At 47.8% G+C, this 16099-nt stretch overlaps 2 protein-coding genes across 3 annotated transcripts in view; both read right to left on the bottom strand.

Annotated features, from left to right (window-relative positions):
• The window catches only part of LOC307210021 (tubulin alpha-1B chain), a 113752-nt gene that overhangs the window by 15438 nt on the left and 82215 nt on the right, over nt 1-16099 (bottom strand). The gene's annotated exons all lie outside the window — the stretch shown is intronic.
• The window catches only part of TUBA1A (tubulin alpha 1a), a 95088-nt gene continuing 82178 nt past the window's right edge, over nt 3190-16099 (bottom strand). Inside the window, exons 1-4 of one of the 2 annotated variants that reach the window (XM_079965546.1) lie at nt 8858-9019; nt 5172-5394; nt 4924-5072; nt 3190-4388 (exon numbers count right to left, since the gene is read on the bottom strand). In XM_079965546.1, coding sequence (XP_079821672.1) covers nt 3408-4388; nt 4924-5072; nt 5172-5394; nt 8858-8860 — 1356 coding nt within the window. In that variant the 5' untranslated portion in view covers nt 8861-9019 and the 3' untranslated portion in view covers nt 3190-3407. Of the gene's footprint in view, nt 4389-4923; nt 5073-5171; nt 5395-8857; nt 9020-16099 lie in introns of those variants that run through there. The other variant, XM_079965547.1, reaches the window with a different exon arrangement.

The following is a 16099-nucleotide window of genomic DNA, read 5'->3' as shown; positions in this document are numbered from 1 at the left end:
AAAGCACTTCATATATATCATTGCAACATCACTGTAAGGACAGGCCAGTATTATTATATTTATTTACATTGTGCCCATCTGTTCACAAAGAATTAGCAATCCTCCCTCTCAAAAAAATAAATAAATAAAAATGGTGTGATTTGATACTAGTTTGGGGGTAATATTTGTATTTACCCATGCAAAAGGCAGAACTGTCATATGGTCATCTCCAGTGAGTGACATCACTTCATCAACCAAAGTTAATAGCAATAATGAGCATGGTCACATCATTGTTTAAAAACGTTCCACATAAGCTCAAGGATTTTTAGCACAGCCCCATTATCCCAGTCTGCTTGTGACATGTGGGGTTGGGAAGGGCCATAGCTTAGTAGCAGAACACATGCCTTACATGCTAAAGGTCCCATGTTCAAATCCCACCACCTGACCCTGGGGTTGTGGCGCTCATCTCGCTTTATTGGCCGAGGGAGCCGGCGTACAGCTTCTGGGTCATGTGGCCAGCATGACTAAACCGCTTCTGGCGAACCAGAGCAGCGCACGGAAACGCCGTTTACCTTCCCGCTGGAGCGGTACCTATTTATCTACTTGCATTTTGACGTGCTTTCGAACTGCTAGGTTGGCAGGAGCAGGGACCGAGCAACGGGAGCTCACCCCGTCGCGGGGATTCGATCCGCTGACCTTCTGATCGGCAAGTCCTAGGCTCTGTGGTTTAACCCACAGCACCACCCGCATCCCACAATCTGCAGGTAGGGCTGGAAAACCTCCTGTCTGAAACCCTGGATAAGTTGCTGCCAGCCAGTGTGGGTTATATGACTTGGTGTTAGGCAGCTTCATATGTCCCTAAGCATGGCATTGCATTTAAAGCCATCTCTACGTGAATAAATGTGTTGAAATGTGTAGCAATAGCAGTCTACGCTAGCATCGTTTTACAATACTTTTTGGAAAACATGCTAGGAATCTACACACTCCTGAGAGCAAATAATGACGTATTTATCTGCCACAAATAAAACCATATCACCAAAGCTAATGGGGGTAAGTTTGCTATTTGCAAGTATCATATAATATCCCTAACTTTAACTTATAGCATGCTTTAAAAAAAACCTCTCTCTTGTAATTATTGTTTTTGAAAAAGAAATTAAAGGCATCTCTGTTTAGGGAAGTTTTTAATGTTTGATGTTTATCATGTTTTAAATATTCTGTTGGGAGCTGCCCAGAGTGCAATGGGCGGGGTATAAATAATAACAATAACAAATTATTATTATTATTAGTAGTAGTAGTAGTAATAGTATTATACTGAAAACAGTTTTCCTCTTTTTGACATCTCTTCTTTATATTTGAGGCATGTTGACGGTGTAGATCTTTGGGCTGGACATTTTCACAGCACATGTGAGTTTATTCTCTCATGGCATGCTCACTCTTCTCAGCTTTCCCCATCTCCAATTTCACTCTGCTTCTTACTTCCTTTTCATTATTTATTTAAAACATTTGTTCCCTTCTGTGTCAGAGGAGCAGAAATGGTAGGGTTTGTTTGTTTGTTTTAAAATGCAGAATACATTACAATCCCATACATGTCCAGTGAATTCAATGGGAATTACACACCAGGGTGAGCATTTTCCAGAATTGTAGCTAGGCAAATAACCTTTAAAAGTAAAAACACCCCCAGATAGGAATCGTCTGTGTTTGCATCTGTGACTACATGGGAGATAAACTGCAAGTGCTTTGCGGTAGCCTTCTGAGGTTGAGCACACTGAATGATAGTAGGATGAAAGGCATCCTAAACACATCTTAATAAAATAAATTAAGCTAAGCTTTGGCTGAGTCGGTCATGACTGGACATAATGGTCAGGGGTCCCTTTACCTTTACCTTTTGGCTGTAAGAAAAACTTTGGATCATTCCCCTGCACTAGCAGTGCTCAAATTATGGGCTGGTGGTAGAATATGGGGTTTTTTCTGGTCCCCTGACTTTACATACCGCTGTAGTATGCCCAAGTTGCAGAAGCTGCTATTCAGGGGTAGCGAACATAGTAAGGTAAAGGGTAAAGGGACCCCTGACCATTAGGTCCACTCGTGACAGACTCTGGGGTTGCGGCGCTCATCTCGCTTTATTGGCCGAGGGAGCCGGCGTACAGCTTCCGGGTCATGTGGCCAGCATGACTAAGCCGCTTCTGGCGAACCAGAGCAGTGCACGGAAACACAATTTACCTTCCCACTGGAGCGGTACCTATTTATCTACTTGCACTTTGACGTACTTTCGAACTGCTAGGTTGGCAGGAGCAGGGACCGAACGACGGGAGCTCACCCCATCGCAGGGATTCAAACTGCCGACCTTCTGATCAGCAAATCCTAGGTTCTGTGGTTTAACCCACAGTGCCACCCATGTCCCAGCAAACATAGTACTTGCCAGCTATTGTTTGACTCCCATCAGTCCCAGCCAGAATAACCAATGATCTAGGCTTACAGCAGGGCTTCGCAAACTTGGGTTTCCAACTGTTGTTGGACTTCAACTCCCATTATATCTGTAGCTAGCAGGGCCCGTGGTCAGGGATGATGGGATGTGTAGTCCAAAAACAACAGGAGACCCTGGCTTATGGGAATTGTAATTGGTAGTATATACAGTGAGTACCGTGTTGGATACCTTTGATACAAGTGTGGCAGAAACAGGCAGGGGTGAGGCAGTGAAGAAGCAAAGCTAGAAAGCTGTGTTGTTTGAAGTGACAAGGACTAAGGCAAGTTTGCTTTTCCTGTGTGCAATTCTGGTGGTTTCAAACCATGGGTCTCTCCCTCTCTGCTCCCGGGCTCATCATTCATTGGACAAAGCAGCCTTTAGGCCAGCGCAATTGTAGAGTACACCCAGGGCTAGTATATTGCAAATACAGTGGCACCTCGGTTTTCAAAAGTCTTGGAAGTTGAACGTTTCTGTTTTAGAATGCCGAAAACCCAGAAGTAACTGCTTCGGTTTTCGAACACTTTTCGGAAGTCGAATGTGCCACCCGGACTCCGTATTGAGTTTTCCATAAGTAAATGCTTTGGTTTTTGAACATTTCGGAAGTCGAATGGTCTTCCAGAACAGATTACATTTAAAAACCGAGGTACCACTGGATAGGAATGTGCCCCCAATAAATGCCCAATATAATATATTTTTCAAAAAAATAAATATTGCATGTGTTAAGAATAAAGACAAAGACACAAATCTTCTAGGACAGGGAATGCCTTTTATTCTCAAACCCACAACATTAAATGGCTTGGGCTTGTAATAAAAACCTTCATGTTTTAGAGCACAGATCAGTTATTGTAGGGCAAACAAAGGTTTCTGAACACGGCTACATAAATTAACTGATCAGACCCAAACTTGAATGTTGTTAAATAGCTTTAATTTCCCTGTAAGAGCAGCACCATTGTGACATTTTGCTTTAGTATTCCTCTCCTTCCTCTTCACCCTCCCCTTCGACAGAATCCACACCCACTTCTTCGTAATCCTTCTCTAGGGCAGCCATGTCCTCCCGGGCCTCCGAGAACTCGCCTTCCTCCATCCCTTCCCCAACGTACCAGTGGACAAAGGCACGCTTGGCATACATCAGGTCAAACTTGTGGTCCAGGCGAGCCCAGGCCTCAGCAATGGCTGTGGTGTTGCTCAGCATGCAGACGGCACGCTGCACTTTGGCCAGGTCGCCCCCGGGGACCACCGTGGGGGGCTGGTAGTTGATGCCAACTTTGAAACCGGTGGGGCACCAGTCCACAAACTGGATGGTACGTTTGGTCTTGATGGTGGCAATAGCAGCATTGACGTCTTTGGGAACGACGTCCCCACGGTACAACAGGCAGCAGGCCATGTATTTACCGTGACGAGGGTCACATTTCACCATCTGGTTGGCTGGCTCAAAGCAAGCATTGGTGATCTCTGCTACAGAAAGCTGTTCATGGTAAGCTTTCTCAGCTGAGATGACTGGGGCGTAGGTGGCCAGGGGGAAGTGGATTCGGGGATAGGGCACCAGATTGGTTTGGAATTCTGTCAGATCTACATTCAGGGCACCATCAAATCGCAGGGAGGCTGTGATGGAGGACACAATCTGACCTATCAACCTGTTCAGGTTGGTGTAAGTGGGGCGCTCAATGTCAAGATTCCTGCGGCAAATGTCATAGATGGCCTCGTTGTCTACCATGAAGGCGCAGTCGGAGTGCTCCAGGGTGGTGTGGGTGGTCAGGATGGAGTTGTAGGGCTCGACGACAGCTGTGGAGACTTGGGGAGCTGGGTAGATGGAGAACTCTAGCTTGGACTTCTTGCCATAGTCAACGGACAGGCGCTCCATCAGCAAGGAGGTGAACCCAGAGCCGGTGCCCCCACCAAAGCTGTGGAAGACCAGGAAGCCCTGGAGACCTGTGCATTGGTCAGCCTGTTGGGATAAATTGATGCTAATGTAAATAAAAAATATATTTTCTCTCTCCATTCTGTTTAGATGAGAAAGGACTGTCTACTTATGTACCTTCTTAAAGTGAACGTGTATCAATCTAGTTCATGACATTCTGTGTCACCAAGCTTTTTGGGCCAGTGAACATATTTAGAATTTTGCAAAATGGAATTTAAAAATAATAATAGTTTAGTTCCTGTTCAAAAGCATTACAAGAAACATCCATTTCCCCATAAACCTATTAGGATGATTTACGGTATACATATTCTCTTCAAGTAGGTAAGCTTGATCTTCAATGTAACTCCAATGTCAAGCTAACTTTGTAATCCCTAACATTAGAATAAGGTCTATAATTAATGTATATCTGCAATTTCAATACTAACCTAGTAGCTAATATCAACAATGATCTTCCTTTAACTACTGATATTTGTTATATGGCCGTAAACAAAACAGCAACATGCGATCATGTTGCACCGTTTTCTATCCTTCACAAATCTTCCATCAGACAAAACATGTTTACCAGCTTGCGTATCCTGTCAAGGACCAGGTCAATGATCTCCTTGCCAATGGTGTAGTGGCCCCTGGCATAATTGTTGGCAGCATCCTCCTTGCCAGTGATGAGCTGCTCGGGGTGGAAGAGCTGGCGGTAGGTGCCAGTGCGCACCTCATCTGCGGAGAGAAGCAAGCGGAAGCATCAAGACCTCTGGCATCCCTCCTGCAGACACAAAACATAGCTAGAAAGCTATTAGAAGTGCCTTGTTTGCTCACCAATCACAGTTGGTTCCAGGTCCACAAAGACTGCCCTGGGCACGTGCTTTCCAGCTCCCGTCTCACTGAAGAAAGTGTTGAAGGAGTCGTCTCCTCCCCCAATGGTCTTGTCACTGGGCATCTGCCCATCAGGCTGGATGCCATGCTCAAGACAGTAGAGCTCCCAGCAGGCATTGCCAATCTGGACTCCGGCTTGGCCAACGTGGATGGAGATGCACTCACGCTAAAGGTGAAGAAGAAGCACATATATGTATTAATTGGGATTTGCTTTTGGGTGCTCTTTTAAGAATCCTGCTATTTAGGATTCTGCTCATAAGCTCAGTGGCATAGCGTGGGTTATCAGCACCCGGGGCAAGGCAAGTAATTTGCGCCCCCTAACCCATGGATTTGCGCCCCCTAACCCGTGGATTTGCGCCCCCTAACCCGTGGATTTCCCTAACCCCCAGATGTTGCGCCCGGTGCGGCCGGCCCCCCCTGCACCCCCCACGCTACGCCACTGCATAAGCTACACCTGTAATTGCTACCTCAGTCCTGTCAACTGGGCATCGATAGAAGAAACACAGGCAACCAGTTTTGTGGGAGATGCGTACAAGGTGAAAAGCAAAGGCCAGTGAATGACAAAGCCAATAATTGTGATAAAGAAGAATGGCAGCTTCAGCTGACAAGAGTAGGGGCAGCTTGCAGTCTTAACACACAGATAAAGAGAACAAGAAGAACATACGTTTAGAGAAGATTGGAAAATGTTTATTGAATACATGGGGGGAAATTGTGTGCATTTGAAAACGTTGGAAGCATTAAGATAAATTCAACAGTGTAAATAAGTTTTGATGGATGCAATAATGGAATACTGAATGGTTTAGTTTTTGTAAAATATGCAGGAGTTTTTGATATGCAAAATGAACCATGGGAAGAGAAGAAGGGAAGTCACTGATATTTTAAGGATGTTTAAATGAGTATTTTAAAGTGTAGAATAGAAAATTTAATAAAAGTTATTTATATATACAAAAGCCAAAAGTTGTGCAGCAGGTGCTAGCCCATTGTTCAAAAACCCTTGTTCAAATGGGAACTAAAAAACAGTGTGAGAGAGCCACCTTAATCCCCTTGAAGAGAATCCAGTGAAATTTAAATGCTCTAGTAGCATACAGTACCTGTTAATGAGGCAAGGGTGCCACACCCAGCCTATTGTTCCTTGGATGCTATGAATCCCAGTGAATTCACTATCCAACTTTGTTGCTCATGGAGATTTGGTATTATCCAAGAATGCTCAACCTTACATGGCACATAGCGAATGCCTGAATTTTCAGAAGACCCAAGTCCTTTGAATCCTTGGGTTTATCGTCAGTCTTTTCCTCCCTCCACTTTGCAAGCACAATGTGCCCAATCCCAGGTATTGTCTCCACTGCTGTCAGGGACATTTAGTCATTTGAGGTGATTTATTCCTTAGCCCATAGGGAACACCAAGAAATGCCACACCCTGTCCAGGAATACTGGGTATTCTTCTGCATTAGGTACACCCATTCTAGTCAATTATTTTTGCTGACTACGCCCACGCTGACTGCTGGAGCCTGCGTTCTGTGATGGATTAACACAGCCGAGTCTATTTCCAGCATGATCTCATTATACCGTTTTGCCAATTTTCCCTTCTCTGACCCTGGCTGAGAACATGCTTGGGAATGAAATCAATCAATGGGGGTGTCTGGACCAGAAGACAAACCTCCTATCTCTTGCCAAGGAGGGCATGTTGCTGTCTGTTCTTTCCATGAAAATTGAGGATGCGTGTGTTGTTGTTTTTTAAAGTCCCAGTATCTTTTTATTATATTGGGAAAGTTTCAGGGGCACCGAAAGAGTCGTTCCAGAGCAGGAAATGTATAGGAAGCTATCTGCAACACCACAACCGCGAGGGTGCTTTTCGAAAACGGCAACCAGTGCAGTTAAGCCGCCTTGCATCATTATTGTCTCTCAATAATTATTCTGGTCACATCTGCCAGAGGAGCCACGCTCTTTGTCTGCTGTCTCAGCCATCGCCTTCTACCTTCAGACCAATCTGTGGGCTGGGAGGGGGAGGGGGGAGAGGGAAGGAGCTGCCACTTAAACCGACGTGATTCTCGGTGGGTCCCCAGCCCTGCCCTCCCCCACCCCCTCTTCCCGGCTGCTCCCCATCCTTAACACAGATTCCTCGCTTAACAATGCTGCTCTTTATGCGGAATCTCTTGGAGCGATGCAAAGGCGTGGCTTCTGCCAAGATGATCCCCTCTGCGCACAAGAAATCGGCAGAGCTGACAACTCCTGAACTGGTGGCGATTTTTTTCTTCCAGCCTGCGCATGCCTCACTGCTCAGAAGCAAACTCCCCTGGCTCTAGTAGCATTGCCTCCTAGAGCGCAGGATTGCTGCAGAAGACAAGAAAGCTTCGGTATAAGCCGCCCCCCCCGCCCCCACCACTGCTGCACTGGTGCTACCTTTTGTCCCCTTGCGGAATCGCTAGTGGCGCAGAAATCAATCATACTGAGTATTTTGTTTCAGACGGAAACCTATTGCTTTTGTTTGCTACTGCTGAAACACGTTTACTTCCAAGGGGGTGTGTGGAATCCTGAAGCTTCAACCCCATAACATTTGCAGAGGCGTAGCGTGGGCGGGCGAGGGGGGGGGTGGTCAGTGGCCCCACATTTTTGAAGGGGCGCAATCAGCTGCCCCAGCAACGCAGCTGAGGCGTGGCGGCAGGCGGGTTGGTCTAGTGGGCAGGCGCGCCCTCCCACCCACCCAGTGGCGTAGCGTGGGTTGTCAGCACCCGGGGCAAGGCAAGTAATTTGCACCCCCTAACCCGTGGATTTGCGCCCCCTAACCCTAACCCCAGATGTTGCGCCCGGTGCGGCCGGCCCCCCCTGCACCCCCCACGCTACGCCACTGCACCCACCCCAGCAGCCCAGTCCATCAGGGGGCGCAACACGTGCCCTACCCCGAGCGCCTGCAACCCGTGCTACGCCGCTGCATTTAGTACGCCTTGTTTGTTTGGATTCTTTTTTTTAAAAGGGGTTTTAATTTTATAATCACTGATAACCCCAAGTCTAATCAGGTTTACATCCTGTGAAATAACACCCCCCCTCGACTTCCACCCCACTTCCTTCCGAGTCAGGAGAGCAGCTTTGAACTGCAGATGGCTCCATTTGCGCCCCTGCATTCGGGTTAAAGCACAGGCTTGCTTGGGGCTGGTACCGCTGCTTCCCCGCTGACACTGCCTCCTCCTCCTGCTCCCTCCTATGCGCACCCGCAGCTGGGAAGGGCTGGAGATGGAGACGCAGGCAGGAAGCCACCCATGCCTCGCCTTTCCCAGCTAAGGGGAAGCCATTGCATCAGGCTTCGCAGATGTACTGCTGCCGCCTTGGAGAACAACAGCTCGTCCTTTTTCCCCCTTTTTTTGCAGAGAGGAAGGGAGAAGGAGGAACCAGCAGCCTCTCTGCATTTCCACAGCTCGGCAGCAGCAGCAGCGAGCCGATGGAAGAAAAAGAGCCCCCGCAGAAGCGCAGGGACAAAGCATGCCCAGAAGAGCCAGGAGAAAGATGGGGAAGAAAGCAGAATTGGCTTGGGGAGGGCCAGGAGAAATGCTGCCAGGATTGCCTGTGCTTTGTCCCACCCCCCTCCTCCTCTGAAACACCCCCCCCCCCCGCAGCCGAGAGGCGCTGGCGCTTACCATATCTGCCTCTTGGTTGCCGAGCTTCGAGAAATCAAACGGGAGCCGAGGAGGGTTTTTGCTTTCTTACAGCGCGACTCTTAGGAGGTCGATGTAAGAGAACCTGTAGCACACAGGGCAACGCGGCTCCCTATATACAACCTCGTCACCATGGGGACGGGCGAAGGCTTTTTGCGGTTGGTCGAGACACCCCCAATCTGCCTGGAGAAACCAGGGGAGGAGAAAAGCCATTGGCTCAGGGCGCATAGGATGAGGTAATCTCTCCCCACACCCCGCCTCTCCTCAGCATCCAAAGTCGCCTCGCATCCTCCAGACAAAGAGACCAAACAGAAGAACAGTTACTCTCTTCCATGCGCCATAGCGCGCGAGGCGGGGCGGGGCGGGGCGCGCGGGGGGGGGCAGTACCAGAGGAGCATCTGAATTTTGCATGATTTTAAACATTTAAGTACTGCCCTCTCCCCGCTCAGGACGGTGCAGCCCAAAATGTCAATCGTGCATTCACATGCAAAGAAATAATGTTGCCACGGGATGCGCATTTCTGCAAAATCAAGGGCAACAGCACCAGGTCGCTGGGCTGAGATTCCCATAATTTGAAAAGAAAAAAAGTACTGTATTTTTTATTTTATTTTTTGGGAAATAGAGGTCTGGGCAACTGGCGATTGCTTTCATTTGATGAGCACAGAAGGTTTAATATATTTTAAAAAATCTTTTATTAGATATAATTAAGATGGAGGAAACTTGGGACTTAGTGGGGCCACAGCGGTGCTGACGAGCAGGCAAAAATGTTAGGGGTCAGCAGAATTATGCATTCAAGGAAAAAGCTGCAGAAGAGGGCTCTCTACGCCCAATTGTGCATTTGGCTGTTGCCTTACGTGGCAGACCTGCTGTAAAAGCGTCTTTGGTTGCAAACCTGCCCTGTCACACAGATGCCCTGGGCAAATTACGCAGCGAGCTGGCGAGAGGGACGCAGCGCCCAATGGGAATCTGCTGCTGACGTGGAAATAAGTCTGGGATCGGGTCCCTGTTCCTCCCAGTCTACGCAAGAGCGAGACGCGCGTGGGTGGTGGGGAGCCCTCGCCAAGGAGAAAGCGCCGCAGGCGGCTTCCGGGATGGAGGTTTTTTTCTTAGCAAGGGGATGCGGTGGAGGGGAAAATCTGAACCCAGAGCTTGAAAAGAAAGGGGCTGAGGTTGGGCCCGGTGGGGACAAAAAAATGATAAACTGGGATTTTGTTTTGTAAATGGGAAAGGAAGGAGAGAGAAACCCAGAGCTTAAGCAGGGGCGCCTAGGTCAGGCGGCAAAGCCTTAAGCGCAATAAAAGTGCCGCCTTCCTTCTCTCCAACTCCTGCTCCCAGCAAACCGCTCCCAGCTTCCTTTCTGCAGCCAAGAAGGGCGAAGGAAGGCGGGTGGGTGTGCGCGCCCTCCTGTAGGGAAGGCCCTCGGAGCATTTGTTCCAACGCCCCAAGCCTGGGTGTGGCTTTTTGTCTGGGGAAGAAGCGACGGGGAGGGGGCGCGGGGGAGGGAGGAGGAACCGTCGCATTCTCCGTCGATCCGGATCATGCCTGACAAGGGCTCGCAGTTAACGATCTTTCCCGGCTCTTCAGCCGCTTCTCGTCCATCCCCGCCCTCCTCCCTTGCTCGTCTGGCAAGATAGACGGCGGGTGGCGGGGAAGGGCGCGCGGATATGAGAGAGAGAGACAGCTGCTTGCAGGTGGAGTCAGATGAAAACCCACGTTGTATCCCCTCGCCCTCTTCACGCCAAGATCCCGCATCTTTTATGCATTTTCTATGTTATATAAATGTGCTTCCCCCACCAAAAAAAAAGCTGGTTGGATTGCGCCCCCTCGACCTCTCCAGCGGATGCCCAGATCTTCCTTTATTTCAGAACCATGCCCGTTTGATTGAAACCTTTGACTGGCAGCCCTGATTCCCTGACACTGACCAGCAACCATCTCCCCACCCCGCCTCCCCAGATATAGCTTCCTTCCGACAATAAATATTTTGATGGAATAAGCAGTAGCTCCTGTGGAGACAAATTTTAATGCACACTTGCTAGCTGGCCCTCAGATCAATGACTGGGTTTCCTGAGCGTGGACGATGCGTTTTACGCTGCCCCAAACTTCAACCGTACAGCTTGGTATTCCGCGGTTTCGGATCTATAAGCAGATCATTTTCTTTTTGCGGTTCTTGAAAGCCGGTAGCTAATTCATTTCCATTAGGTTGCCACCGTTTCTCCTGGGAGTGGTCCTGTGCTTTTAGCAGTGGCACAGCCTGCAGGAGTGCGCCTAGGGAGAATTATTCATTCATTTATTGTAATCATGAAGATGCTGTGATAGGGAAGCAGACTGGATTTCTAGCTGCCGCGTTGTTTTTAAAGGCACAGGGGAGCCCAACAAAAGCTGGAACCTAATGTCACTTTTTGGAGGGACGCAGGTGGCGCTGTGGGTTAAAGCCTCAGCGCCTAGGGCTTGCCGATCGAAAGGTCGGCGGTTCGAATCCCTGCGGCAGGGTGCGCTCCCACTGCTCGGTCCCAGCACCTGCCAACCTAGCAGTTGGAAAGCACCTCCGGGTGCAAGTAGATAAATAGGGACCGCTTACCAGCGGGAAGGTAAACGGCGTTTCCGTGTGCGGCTCTGGCTCTGGCTCTGGCTCTGGCTCTGGCCAGAGCAGCGATGTCACGCTGGCCACGTGACCCGGAAGTGTCTCCGGACAGCGCTGGCCCCTGGCCTCTTAAGCGAGATGGGCGCACAACCCCAGAGTCTGTCAAGACTGGCCCGTACGGGCAGGGGTACCTTTACCTTTACCTTTAATGTCACTTTAAGAAAGGCACAGACGTCATAAATAGTTCTATAACCACCTTCTGTAATTGCTCCAAATGACGGAGCTGACTCCTTTTGCTTTATTTATTTAAAAAATCTAGACTGCAGGCATAAATCTGGGATTAATGGGACACTGAAATAGCAAAGTATATTATAGCAAACAAACAAGGAAAGGGTAGTTTTAGCTTTGTCACTAGAATATGGTAAAGCCCTAATACAGAGCACAGGAACATCATTATTGCATTTCCTCCTTTTGGAGTTTTTCTTGTTCCATGAGGACTAGGAAAGCTCTCTTTTTTAAAAAAGAAATGGAGATTGTGCTAATGTTCAGTAAGTGAAAGGGGAGGGGAGAGATTTCATCAGGCAAGGCCTTCATCCATCTGCCTTGCCCCACTCTCCAGTCTCTGCTTCTCAGTTTATATTCTATTATTTTATGCACTGTGACTTGCCCTTTTCTTGATTATAGTTTAGAATTTATTTACAGTGGTACCTCTGGATGCGAACGGGATCCGTTCTGGAGCCCTGTTCACATCCTGAGCAGAATGCAACCCGTGTCTGCACTTGTGCGGGTCGCAATTCGCTGCTTCTGCACATGCGCGTGAGTCATTTTGAGCGTCTGTGCATGCGCAAGTGGCGAACCCAGAATTAACGCGTTCTGTTACTTCTGGGTCTCCATGGAGCGTAACCTGAAAACGCTCAACCTGAAGCGACTTTAACCTGAGGTATGAGTGTATTATTGTTGTTAAGAGTGGATTTCTGTTTAATTTTTATATGCTGATATTTAATATTCTATATTACTTTATTTGCTATAAGTTGCTTATTTTAAAGTTACGTTTTATTGTCACATTTTTGTATTGGATTAGATTGTTATAAGGTGTACATTCTTTGATTCTTCAGCTTGTAAACTGCCTTGGGTATTGTAAGATAGAAAGACGGTATACAAATAAAAAATGATGATGATAAGTGAAAGAAGCCTATCTCAAATGAAAAAGGTGTGAGTTAACTTGCAGCGCAGGCAAGTGTTCCAGAGATGCTAAAACATAGCAGTCATAAAAAAGAAAAAGAAATCTTATCAGTTTGCTGGGGTTTCTTAATAATAATAATAAGAAGAAGAAGAAGAAGAAGAAGAAAAGCCCAACTAATTCCTAACATGTTTTAAGAAGTTCATGAGCAAATAATAATGCAACTTATTTACAGTGGTACCTCTGGATGCGATCGGATCCATTCCGGAGCCCCGTTCGCATCCTGAAGTGAACGTAACACGTGACTGAGACTGTGCATGCACGGTTTGCGTTTCGCCGCTTCCGCGCATGCGCATGATGTCATTTTGAGCATCTGCGCATGCGTGAGCGGCGAAACCCAGAAGTAACACATTCCGTTACTTCCGGGTCGCTGCGGACCGCAACCCGAAAATGCTTAACCTGAAGCGTATTCATCCCGAGGTATGACTGTATTTATTTTTTAAAGACGTTGATGAGGTTTAGTAACGAAGCAAGTCTACCTACAGAGACTTCATTAGCAATAGTGGGCTGTTGGCTGGTGCCAAGTGAGCATCAATATTTTACTCCAGCCAAGCTGCCCCCTGCTAAGAACTTCCAACTAACTAATAAATGAAACAGGCTAAATGGAAAAGGATGGGGGGGGCATGATTGTGGGGTTCTGTATGATTTCTTTACATTTGTAAATCTAGGGGGTTTGCATCTGGGAATAATTGAGATAGGCACATTTCAGCTTCACTGGCGAACAAGTAGAATGAAGAAGAGTATAATGCTTTCCATGCAGTATATAATAAGATTCTGAGCTCAGCTTTAGCCAGACACAGCAAAGTGCTACGTTTGCCTTCCCCTGCGGTTCATTGAGACACATATTAAAGGTAAAGGTAAAGGTACCCCTGCCCGTACGGGCCAGTCTTGACAGACTCTGGGGTTGTGCGCCCATCTCACTTAAGAGGCCAGGGGCCAGCGCTGTCCGGAGACACTTCCGGGTCACGTGGCCAGCGTGACATCGCTGCTCTGGCGAGCCAGAGCCGCACACGGAAACGCCGTTTACCTTCCCGCTGGTAAGCGGTCCCTATTTATCTACTTGCACCTGGAGGTGCTTTCGAACTGCTAGGTTGGCAGGCGCTGGGACCGAGCAGCGGGAGCGCACCCCGCCGCAGGGATTCGAACCGCCGACCTTTCGATCGGCAAGCCCTAGGCGCTGAGGCTTTAACCCACAGCGCCACCTGCGTCCTGAGACACATATTGCTCACTTGCAATTCTGTATCTCTCTTCCTGGATGATGATCAGTGCTTTCTGAGCAGGGCTATTTTGTGCCTATTCCTTGCCTCATGGGGGGAAGGTGATGCCAGGAAACTCAATTCTCTGTATGGTCTAGTTCTCAGGGTCATTTTACTCTGGTTTGTGCAATGGCTTTTCAGTGCATTTGTGACAATAGGAACCAGGCTTGAAATGAGATCCAGTTGAACGCTAGCCAAAAATGCTACTACACAGGAAATGATTCTTGTTCAATTGGGGTTTTATTTCCCTGGTCTACTTACAAACTGATTTATTTTTTTTATTTAATCTCATTAGTGGCTTTAATTGTTATTATCATTTGCCTGATGACACTAACTGCTGTGGCTTTACTAAGGAGACGATCCAAACGCTCACAAATGATGAGCATACAGTGGTATCTTCGTTCTCGAATGGCTTGGCTCCTGAACAAATTGGCTTCCAGATGCCGCAAACCCAGAAGTAAGTGTTCCGGTTTGCGAACGTTTTTTGGAAGCCGAATATCTGACGTTGCTTCCGCTTGGGTGCAGGAAGCTCCTGCAGCCAATCAGAAGCCGCACCTTGGATTTTGAATGGTTTTGGGAGTTGAACAGACTCCTGGAACGGATTAAGTTTGAGAACTAAGGTACCACTATACTTGCACCAATCACAGTGGCAGATGAATCAAGTTTAGGAGTCCCATCCTGCGGCCACAGATGTTAGAGGAGAAGCCCCGGCCCAGCCATTAGACAGAGTGAGGCAGCAGCTGATTTTGGGTGTCTGCCTCAAGTGTCAAAATAACTTGGCCAGACTCGGGTCTCATGTACCTCAACAGGGGGAGGGGAGGAGCACATTTGCTGTTCCACTTTGGACACTAAAAAAAAACACAAAAATTGTAGAGCTGGAAGAGACCCAAAGAACAACAACAAGAAGAGTTTGGATTTGATATCCCGCTTTATCACTACCTGAAGGAGTCTCAAAGCGGTTAACATTCTCCTTTCCCTTCCTCCCCTACAACAAACACTCTGTGAGGTGAGTGAGGCTGAGAGACTTCAGAGAAGTGTGACTAGCCCAAGGTCACCCAGCAGCTGCATGTGCAGGAGCGGGGAATCAAACCCAGTTCACCAGATTACGAGTCCATGGCTCTTAACCACTACACCACACTGGCCGACTATCTAGGCTTGTGGTTCCCAACGTGGGGCACACACCCCACAGGGGGGCAATTTGATTTTTAAAGGGGGTATTTGATTTTTAAGGGGGGCAATTTGAGAATAAGTTATTAACCCTGAATGGCCTTTTAGGCTTCCACCACGTGAATAGGAGTTCACTTTTTGAATAATAAAAATTACTATATGTCATGGGGGGGTTACATCAGGATTTTAAAGATGCTTAGGTGGAGCATGGCCAAAAAAGGTTAGGAACCACTGATCTAGTCCAACCCGCTTAAATATTATGGGCTGGCCTAGCGGTTACATGACACCAGTAGAGTTGCAACTGAAGAAAACAAGGCTCCTGGATTTCTCTAAAAAAAGCTTTCTGGGAGACAAACATTTAGCAAGGAAAACATTTCCCATTACTTCATAGCTTTTATATGCTCGTCTTCTTACAACACTTCTTTTGATCTCAGCTTTCTGACTCAGCTGACTGAGGCAAGTTTCTTACTCAACAGCTCAGATGAGTTCCCCCTGGCAGTGTGCTTCAGAGCCTGAAAAATACAGCTCTCTAAAACCAAGCCCTGGCACATCCTTGGAAATAAAGAGCAGGTCAATGGAATAGAAAATAGAGATGGGGCACCAAAGTGCTGCTGTAGATCAGTGACAAGAGAATCTGCTTTGCTTTCAGAATGATCCAGGTTCAATCCCTGGCCCCTCCAGGTAGGATGGGGGGAAATTTATGGTGGTATTCAAATAAGTACAACTCAAAGTCAGGGTCATTAATTTCAGGGAAAGGTAAAGCAGGTGGTGCTGTGGTCTAAACCACTGAGCTTCTTGGGCTTGCCGACCGGAAGGTCAGCGGTTCGAATCCGTGCGACGGAGTGAGCTCCTGTTGCTCTGTCCCAGCTTCTGCAAACCTAGCAGTTCGAAAGCACACCAGTGCAAATAGATGAATAGGTACCACTGCGGCGGGAAGGTAAACGGTGTTTCCTTGCACTCTGGATTTCATCACGGTGTCC

The sequence above is a fragment of the Podarcis cretensis genome, assembly GCF_951804945.1.
Source record: "Podarcis cretensis genome assembly, chromosome: 2".
Taxonomy (NCBI): domain Eukaryota; kingdom Metazoa; phylum Chordata; class Lepidosauria; order Squamata; family Lacertidae; genus Podarcis; species Podarcis cretensis.
Note: the sequence above shows the minus strand (reverse complement) of the source record. Positions and strands in the feature narration are given on the sequence as shown.